The sequence below is a fragment of the Microtus oregoni genome, unplaced genomic scaffold (genome assembly GCF_018167655.1).
Source record: "Microtus oregoni isolate MIOR12 unplaced genomic scaffold, Mior012 000020F_ref0000438, whole genome shotgun sequence".
NCBI classification, from domain to species: Eukaryota; Metazoa; Chordata; class Mammalia; order Rodentia; family Cricetidae; genus Microtus; species Microtus oregoni.
In genome coordinates, this window is record NW_024543079.1 from 16,671,627 (window position 1) to 16,682,043 (window position 10,417).

The window sequence follows — 10,417 nt, forward strand, 5'->3', positions numbered from 1 at the left end:
TTTCTTTTCTTTTCCTTTTTTAAAAGAGTCCTGCCAGGCTGTGGTGACGCACGCCTTTAATCCCAGTACTCGGGACTCAGAGGCAGGTGGATCTCTGTGAGTTTGAGGCCAGCCTGGTCTACAAGAGTTAGTTCCACGACAGGTTCCAAAGGTACAGAAGAGAAAACCTATCTCAAAAAAAAAAAAAAAACACAAAAACAGAAAAAAGTTCTTATGGATTTCTCTTTTACCACCAAGTTTCTCCCAATGTATGTATGTGTGTGTGAGTGTGTGTGTGTGTTGTATGCATTTCTGAAAATATTTTTCCTTGCATGCAGTGGGTCTCTCTACCCTCATTACACCCCAAAGGGCAGAGAGGGTTAGGGAGCTGACTCTTATCCCCACCAACCAACCAACATTTCTGTACTGGCTCCCTGGACATGGGACCAACATTTCTGTACTGGCTCCCCGGACACGGGCTCTATCACCGTTATCTCTATGCTCATTCGCCAACGCAGGGTCTTACTGCACTTGTCTTTCTGATCAAGGACAAAGATCCAGTCCTGCTGCAGATGGGCCACATGGTGCCTTTACACTGATAGAGGGAGGACGGGGGATAACCAGGTGGAACACCTTATGCCTAATAAAAACCCAAACCCCCGTAGGAGTTGACGGTCTTCCCAGCTCCGGGGCCTCTTCCTCTGTCCCGGGACTCTATGATGCTTGCCAATAAACGTTTCTTTTGCTTTGCTATCAGAGCACTTCCTGTCTTGTAATTCTTTAATTCACAGAGAAAATTACCCCATCTGCTAGTTGGTATCAAAATAATTCACGCAAGAGAGTTATTGACAACCACTCTAATTAAGCCAATTAAATGTTTTAAGTACTTTTTATTGATAACCAGACCAAAACTGAGATTGTGACTATTCCTGCCCAAGCTCCAGGGTACAGTGTTTTTAAAGGCAAAACCCACACAGACATAATTTGCATCAAAGTTAGATGAGGGTCAAAGTGACCTTGAAGCATTCATTCCTGGAAGAGCATAGTAACTATTTTAGACACAACATGCCAATTATTTTTGATTTACATAGTTCCTAGTTATTTTAGTTTGCTTTAATTATTTTGATTAATACAACTGAACCATGGTCAAGGCCATGGAAATATCAAATAATGCTGCCAAGGCAGACATGACCACTGTGGGGGTCGGGGGTAGAAGGCCTGTGAACTAAGTAAACAAAATGGAGTTAGAACAAGACAATGTTGCCTTAATCGTTTCACTATCAAAAGAGAACAGGATTATGGGAAGGGCTACTGCCGCAGACATTTGTTTTAATTCTGTTAATGACACTTGAATAGCGAGATGTCTCCAATGTGTGTGTTGAAAGTGTTACTTTATGGGGGCTGGAGAGATGGCTCAGTGGTTAAGAGCACCGCCTGCTCTTCCAAAGGTCCTGAGTTCAATTCCCAGCAACCACATGGTGGCTCACAACCATCTGTAATGAGATCTGTGCCCTCTTCTGGCCTGCAGGCAGAGTATTGAGAATACTGTATACATAATAAATAAATAAATCTTAAAAAAAAAAGAAAGAGTGTTACTTTAGGAAGTGAATCATAATGACAGCATAGTGGAGGTGGAGGGAATCATTGTAAACCCACAAAGTTCAAAGAGGAGGCTTTATTGGATGTGGGAAACGAAAACAGAGGAGTCAGAGTAGCGCCCCAGTTTCTAACTTCATCAACAGCAGTTACTCAATAGAGATAGCTGTGTGCGGTCTCTGCTTGACAGCTGGGGTACAGGGCTACAGGGAGCAAGTCGATCCAGGAATCTAGAAGGAAAGACGCGAGCTAAACAAACGTTAGACGGAGTAATGAATCCTGGCAGGAGGAGTAAACTCATGGCACTCTGCCGGTAGACAGAGTCACCTTCTGTTCTGCGAGGGAAAGAATCCAGAGGTGGCATTCTGAGAAGTTGAAACACGAAAGTAGCAGCAGGTTGGGACCAGAATGTTGGGTTCTAAGGCGACTCATTTCCCTTCTTTCGATCTCATTTTTCTTGATCTTAAAATCAGGATTGACTTGTCGGTTCCTATAATGCAAGAGCTTGTCTGATTTGAGGCTCAGATAGAATTGGGATTGGAAAAGCCACTAATGAAGATTTGATGGACGGACGGAAGGACAGACAGGCAAATGGATGAAAGAATCTCTAAAGGTTTCTTTAAGTCAGGATAATATCTAGGGGCCACAGAAGACGCTGGGTACATTTTTGATTCTAGACTCAGTAAATATCCTGACAGCATTCCAGGCTCGCAGAGCATGCGCTGAAGTTCCTGTGGCGCAGGGCACGTCGGGCTTGTAGTCTTTAGAGAGATGAGGGTATTCTTTTCTCCCCACCCCCACCCAACCTTCCTGTTCTAAATCCCTCCGCGATTTCCCTTCCTCTAAGGACATCAAAAGCATCGAATTGGTGTCACTCTTACCTTCTGTCGCGACATGACATGGGCCCAAACCAAACCGCCACCTGCGCTTGGGAGAGCCTGTGCGTCTCGTTACCACGACGACGAAGGGAGGCGTCCGGATCCGCCACTCTGATTGGATGATATTAGGCCACGCCTCTAGGCCATAGCGGCTGCCTCTACCTCAGGCTCTTTGAAGTGGTGCCTAACCTTTCGCTCTTATGCCCCAACAACAGCTCTACTTAGGATACACTGCCTGCCGCAGCACCTACGGTCCAGCTGTCCAGCTCCACTCCCCACGCTCTAAAAGCCCTGCATCTGAAAAATTGTCACGTTTCAGAAAATGCGGTCCTCCGATCTTACTGAAGGAAGTTTCCTCACCAGGTTCAGCCCCAAACACTCAGTCATTTTCTTTTTAAATTTGGGTTTGGATTTGTTGTTGTTTGAAACAGGGTTTCACATTACCCAGGCTAGCCTCAAACTCACTTCCTAACCAAAGATGACCTTGAAATCGGAGACACACCTCTACGTCTGGCTCCCTCACTATCTAACTCTTAAGCACCCAGCAACAGTGGCATTTACTTGGGAAGTAGAGGTAGGAGGATTCAAAGGCATCCTGGGTTAGAAAGTGAGTTTAAAGTCAGACAATGTAACATAAAACCCTGCTTCAAAAACAAAATTAAGCTATTTATAATCTTGGGTTTTGTGTGTGATGTTAGGGAGAGAGCCTAGAGCCTGTTGTATAATAGACAAGCACTCTACAGCTGAGATATATCCCAGACAGAAAATAATTGCTTTTCTTTTAAAGACAGGGTCTCAATGTGTAGTGCTGGCTGTCCAAGAATGCATCATGTCAACCAGGCTTGCCCCAAACTCTGCCTCCTCTGTGTCTACCTCCCAAGGATGGGATCAAAGGTGTAAGTGCCATTAGTCAGGTCATAACAATAATTAATCCTTAAGTACCAATTGCATGCCAGAGCTAACCCTCATGCCTGCTGCAGCGCCATGATCAACTGCCCACTGCGCCCTGTCCACCTCAAGTCATTCTCTTCTTGAGCACATTCCGTCACCTCCCCACCCATGGGCAGCCTTCCCGAGCTCCTCCAGCCCACTCTGTGGCCCTGTTTCCAGTTGGTGGCTTGACCTTTATTTCCCATCCCCACCTTCTGCATACACCACACTGAAGGCACTTTCTCCTCTTCTGCCCTAACCTCAACTTGTATCTTATCTCATTCTGGAAAAAGTTCTCTAAATCCTCACTATCTCCTTCCGTAAGAATCTAGAAAGAAAAAAGAAGGGAAAGGGGGAGTTCTTATGTATTTTCTGTTGTGTTCCAGGGGCATAGCACATGCCCGGCACTTGGCAGCTCGCCAACACCGTCTAGTGACTGACTGAATGAGAAAATATTGATTAAACAGATAGTTACCAACTGTGAAATTAGAATACAAAGCCCCAGACTAAATATACGTCCAAAATAATTGAGAAAAGGACTCAAATGTTTATATACAGGTGTTCACACCCAAAGAATTCACAGTGGCCCCCAAATGGAAACAACCTGAATGTCCATTAAGAGTCAAATTAGTGACAGTTATTACTAGATACATACAATCGAACATTACTCGGTCATGAAGAGGCATGGAGTGCTGAAACACACTGATGTGTCAATGAACCTAAAAAGTATGCTAAGGGAAAGAAGGTCATAAAATGTGTGAGGGGGGTACCCAAATAATTCTCACAAAACGTTAAGAAAAAGAAGTCCCCACCCTGGCTTCTACAAATAAAAATGGGCAAAAGATAGCTTGTTAGTCACCTTCGTTGTGGCTGAAGAAAGGGAAGGTTTCCTTTGGCTCAAAGTTTGAGGGTACAGTGCAGCACTCTGGGGAAGGGGTGTCAGTGGGAATGTGAGGCCGCATGGCTAGCTGCAGCCGCAGCTGAGAGTCGGAAAAGATGAAGGCCGCTGCTCAGCCCATTTCCCGTCTTCTTTGTGTGCAGCCCAGAACATTTTCTTCTTCCCGTGAAGCCCGTGGGATGGAGCCACCTCTTTCAGATGAGTCCTTCGTACTTCAATTAACCCAATCTAGAAAATTCCTCACAGGTAACCCAGAGATGTGTCTCCCAGGAGGTTCTAGATCCTGTCAAGCAGACAATATTACACACCACTGTCTGTCGGGAGCCGTTATCAAAAGCTTTTGTGGGCCATGATGCAACTGCAGCTTATAACAATCGATAAGTAGGATGTCAACCCATCCGAGGAATTATTCTCAGATGGAGAAACCCAGCCCGGCAAAGCCAGCAGGGCCACTGACTCTGAAAACTGTTGAGAGTCCAGGGTTCAAGTCCCTGTTCCGGTGCCAGCTGTAAGGGTCAAGAGTCCAACTCCAGCCCCAGCCCAGGGTTCCGAAGGTGAAATGCTGCTTAGGAGAGAAGGAGGTGAAAGGTCTCTAGTGACTTCACACACCATCTGAGGGTTGTTACTGGAAAGTGGGGTGGACGCTAGTCGAGCAATCCCAAGCTAACTCCAAAAGACTCCAGTTATCATTCTTTATTGTAAGGGGAAAACTCACAGAACAGGAAACGAGAAGTCCAACCTCAAGGTGTGTGTAACGCTGGAACAAGTGAGCAAGATCTGGGCGGGCCAGCGGTTTTCTCTGGTACCCACCCAAGAGGTCACACTCTAACCTGGTCCAGCTTCTTAAAGGTCATTGGCTGAAGGAGGTTCCCCATCAGAGGGTCATGCTCTATATTTCACGTGTTCTTTATTATTATTTTTTCTCAATCTTATTTCTTCTGCATCCTTATTTCTATCTCTATGATCTTATTCTACTTCTTTTGCCATAACAACTCCCAAGCGCGCGCTCGCACGCACACACATATATCCTTTCATTAGCAACTTGTTACTAATAAAAACTATAAGGAAACTTCTCAAGGACACGGGCATTCTTTGAAGATATGTAGCAAAACTTATCCGTTCATAGCTAACAGCAGCTGCAACTGTGAAGAGGTTCCAGCTGTCTTTTATAGGGGCTGCTACAGGTTACAAAGGAAGAACACTAGACCACTGAGAAATCTAAGGAAAAGACAAAGAATATTTGCTTTATTTTACATTTTTTAAGTGTGAATAATAATATCTGGACATCGTTAGTCAGTTAGGTGTTATTGATCTCTTGAAGAACTAAGATAAAACAAGGAGAGACACCTGCAATACCACCCTAATTCATCAAAAATCCTCTGAAGGCTTAGGTTGTACAAGGCCAGACATCTGCAATTTCATAAGTAATATCGTGGAAATTTCATCTATGTTCTGTCCAGAAGGACGCATGTCTGCCCAGCTTGCTCTGTCAGTAAGGCTAGTGATAGAGAACAGGCCTCTAAGTTTCTCACCGTAATGTGGAGGACATAGTGTAGAGAGTAGTCATGCTTTTGACCATCCACAGATATGTGTGCCCGTAAGATTGAGATGTAATCATGAGATCACATGTACACATTACATGATAATGCATGGTAATGGGAAGACATCATAGCTGTTACTATACAAGCGAATTATAGATGAAAGCAACACTTGTCAGAGTCAGTGGCCCTGCTGGCTTTGCTGGGTGTGGAAGCCCAAAAATATGGGCCCATTTCCACGTTGTCTGATGGTCAGAGAGTTTGGAGGGCACTCAAAATGACAAGCATAGTTGCACCCAACTCAGGATGGGATTACTTGATTCCTTTGACTTTAAGATAGCTCCATTCCATCCTGACAGATGGTCAGGATATACAAACATACTTCTTCTGCTCCTTCTTTTGTAACCATGAGGTCACCTGAGGAGTGGCTGTCTTCAAAATATGTGGTCTAGATCAGTTCCCTGCTTAAACTGCAGAATGCTAATGATTTGATGTCTCAGAGCGATAAAGTGATTGATTGTTAAGTAGTTCTACATTATCATGTTAATAAAGTCCTTTGTTACCTCCCCCCATTTACATTGGTTATAAAAGATGTGGAAAAATAAACACGGGTGATTTTAGTAATCACTGATATGCCCTCCTAATATTATTCTATGGTTTCTGTCTTATTATTTTTATACATCTCTGTATTCTTTACTTATATTTTTAAATTCCCATGCCTCTACCCTGGCAAGAGATATTTTTGTTGAGGTCAGTCCTTGACAATTTGACAGGGTTCATTCATCTGAAAATAATTTCTCAAATGGGTTGACATCTGAATTATCAATTGCTATAAGCTGTAATTGCATCATGGCCCACAAAAGCTTGTGATAAATGCTCCCAACAACAGACAGGAACAGGGAATTTTCTGCAGAAGAAGTTCAAATGAAAATGGAAAGATCTCACATGCTCTTGTTAGGTAGAATTAGCATAGTAAAAATGGCAATCTTACCAAAAACAATCTACAGATTCAATGCAATGCCTATCAAAATCCCAGAAAAATTCTTCAAAGACCTCAAAAGAATGGTACTCAACTTCATATGGAAAAGCAAAAAACCGAGGATAACCAGAACAATCCTGTACAATAAAAGAACTTCTGGAGGCATCACAATCCCTGACTTCAAACTCTACTACAAAAAAAAAAAGCCTCTACTACAGAACTACAGTACTGAAAACAGCCTGGTATTGGCATAAGAACAGACAGGAGGACCAATGGAACCGAATTGAAGACTCTGATATTAATCAACACACCTTCGAACATCTGATTTTTGATAAGCAAAAATTATAAAATGAAAGAAAGAAAGCATATTTAACAATGGTGCTGGCATAACTGGATATCAACATGTAGAAGAATGAAAATAGATCCATATCTATCTCCATGCATAAAACTCAAGTCCAAATGGATCAAAGACCTCAACATAAAGCCAGCCACACTGAACCTCATAGAAGAGAAAATGGTAAGTACACAAAAGACCACTTCCTAAATATAACCCCAACAGTACAGACAATGGAGAGAAACAATAAATGGGACCTCTTAAAACAAAGAAGCTTCTGTAAAGTAAAGGACATGGTCAACAAGACAAAATGGCAGCCTACAGAATGGGAAAAGCATAGGTAAGAAATATGGGTTAATTTAAGTGTAAGAGTTAGCTAGTAACAAGCCTGAGCTATCACCCGAGCATTTAAAACTCATATTAAGCCTCTGTGTCAGTTATTTGGCACTGGTGGCCAGGACTGGAAAAAAAAAACACAAAAACAAAACAAAACAGAAAACCATCCACCTACAGGACGGTTTTTCCTAAAGGAAATAGAGTTTCTAATTGTCACTTGTAATTTGCACACACTCTTGGTGACTTAAAAATCTCATGAAGGTGTTATCTTAAGGTTCTGAGAAGCCACCTGGAATGGGTCTCACTGGATGGATTAAGGTGTCCACACAGCTGAGTTCTTTCTAGTAGCTATAAAAAAATGTAACTCTGTTGCCTTACAGTTCCCAGCAGCGACTCCTGAAGTCTCTTGTGTGTGCCACAAGCGTCTCGACCAGGAGGAAATGAGTTGGTTAGTGACACACTTGGGTCCCTCCCCACTCTTACTGAAGTAGAAATTCTCTCCCTCCCTCCATTAGCCACCTCCCAAGCTCATTTCCAAAGACGTCGGCTATCTTTGAAATGTATTTTGAATCTTTTCAAGGAATCTTACCGGCCTAGGTATAGATGCTTTCTTGACATCTTGGTGTGAAAAACAGCTCAGAAATACAGTTGTCTCACCACAGCTCCCTTCCACCCTCAACACCAGACCCCTGTCCCTCTGCTTCCTCCAACCCCATCGCCCTGCCTCCCTGTCACCTGTGAGAACATTCGATCAGGGTTTCCCTGGACACACAAGCATCCTTCCACCTCGTCCCAGTTGATTCATGACTTTCATCCAGCTCCAGCCTTAACCTCCCCCCTCCTGTATAACACAACATAGTCAGAGTTGACAGCGGCCAGCATGCGGACATCTTTGAGAGCCATCATTTTGCTTACCACAGGGAGCATGGATGGGTTTCCGGGGAGCATGGATAGATTCCCGGGGAGACCTGTGTTTTAGCTGAATTTCTGTGAAGCCGTCACTTCGTGATTCATTGAAGGAAGTGGAGCTTTTCCTTAGCTCTCCCTCGCAGAGCAAACAGTCATAGCTATTAAATGTGCGGTGTCTAGTAACTTCCTTACTTTTTCTCCTTGGGGCTTTTACCACGCAGAGGGCTCTCATATGTGTGACTTGTTCATTCCCTCTAAGTACCAAGCAGGGACACAGAGCTACTGGGGCTGCCCCTTTATAGATGAAATAACCTAAGAAAATCAGCCCTCCCACCTAGGGCTCTGATATGGGGCCTTGTCTCCGAGGTCTTTTATCATCCCCACACCCCCAGGACGTGTGTATTTGAGACAAGATTTCATACAGTCTAGGCTGGCTCAAGTTCACAAGGTAGCCAAGACTGGATTTGAACTCTTGATTCTCCTGCATGTCTTCCAAGTGCTGTAGTTACAAGTGCACACCTCCACAGGCCACTTACCAGCGTCTCTGCACCGTCAGGGGCCAGGCCTTCTGGGAGACTCAGCCAACATCAGCACATCTTTGGTGTGACTTTCCACTAGAACTTGACATCCAATACCCACATGTTGAATTATTGATGTTTTCCTTTTTGTGGCAGACATAATGATTTTTTCAGGTCAGGGAACCTAGGAGTCCACTCCTTCCCTACCTGCCTCTGTCTGCATACCATGTCAGCCATGCCCTTAAATCGCCGCACATACCAAGTGCCCCCTCTTTGCAGCCTCTTTGTCTGCCCCATCCCAAGTTGTCTTCATCTCCCACCTGCACAGCTGCCCAGGCCTCCTTGATGGCTTCCCTAAGAGGAGGGCCAGTGGGGGACACAGTGAAGGACTTAAACCCTTCAAACCAGATGTCATGGCCCTGGGTTAAAGTTTCCCTTTGGATTTCCGTTCCACAGAAGAGAAACCAATGCTAAGCCTAATTGTGCCATGGAGGGTTCTTTATGCAGGGGACCCGACTGAGCTCTTCAGCCCATGTCATGCCCCTGCCTCAGCTCCCTCTGCTCCAACTATACCTGCTCTGCCCGCAGGCCACCCTCTCCCAAGCACAGGCCTCTACGGTGCTGTCTTTTTGTCCTTCTCTGCTCTTGCAGTAGCTGCTCTAGGTCTCAGCTCCAATGTTGCTTTCAGAGAGGTTCTCTTGGCCGGTCCTGCTTTGTTTATCAGCTGTGGCCTTCAGTAAGTGCAGTATCTGTCCGCAGTTTTCCTTGGCCTTCTTGCCTAGATCTGGGACAGGAGTTTTGTTTGACATTAAGCACAAGAGGCTACCAGCATCTGCCACACAGATTGTCTGAGATGAGCCCAAAGTGGACGCCACACGCTACATTTTGAAGACTCAACACATCATCAATAATCTCTACCCACTGACTAGAATGATAGTATCTGGATACACTGAATTAAACCAAAACATTATCAACCATTAATTTGCATCCACTGTCTTCATGTGAGTGCTGGAAATTTTCCCTTTATACATGAACACGTGTTGTACCTCATGGAGGGATGGGCCCAAGGCCTCTTAGATTTTTTCCATTTGTGATCCCTGCCGCTTTTTGGTTTGGGTTTCTTTGTTTCTGAGACAGGGATTCTTGTAATCCAGGCTGGCCTCACACTTGCTGTTCTGATCCTGCCACCTCTGCCTCCCAAGTGCTAGATTGCAGAAGCTTACGTGTGCAATGCTGGGATTCAAACCCCAGGGCTCATGTCTGCCAGACAAACACTATCAGCTGAGCTGTATCCAGCCCTTTTTCCTTGTAAGAAAGAACTCCTGGGCATATAAGCGTATCCAGTAGGTATACAAACCAAACATTTACTGATAATAAATCATAAAGCAATCTATTTTAAAATATGTTTAAACTACATACAATTTTATCACATATAAAGGCCTCTAACAAACATGCATCCTAATGAGATCATGTACTGCTTTAATTTCTGCATAAAGGACAAAATCTTGGCTGAATATTTGAT

At 44.2% G+C, this 10,417-nt stretch overlaps 1 protein-coding gene across 5 annotated transcripts in view; it reads right to left on the reverse strand.

The window, feature by feature from the left end:
* The window catches only part of Ttll9 (tubulin tyrosine ligase like 9), a 42,854-nt gene extending 40,330 nt beyond the window's left edge, over window positions 1-2,524 (reverse strand). For 4 of the 5 annotated variants that reach the window (XM_041670626.1, XM_041670624.1, XM_041670627.1 and 1 more), the window contains exon 1: window positions 2,457-2,524. In XM_041670626.1, the coding sequence (XP_041526560.1) occupies window positions 2,457-2,471 (15 nt within the window). In that variant the 5' untranslated portion in view covers window positions 2,472-2,524. The remainder of the gene's footprint in view (window positions 1-2,456) is intronic. The other variant, XM_041670623.1, reaches the window with a different exon arrangement.
* Window positions 2,525-10,417: the final 7,893 nt, after the last annotated feature.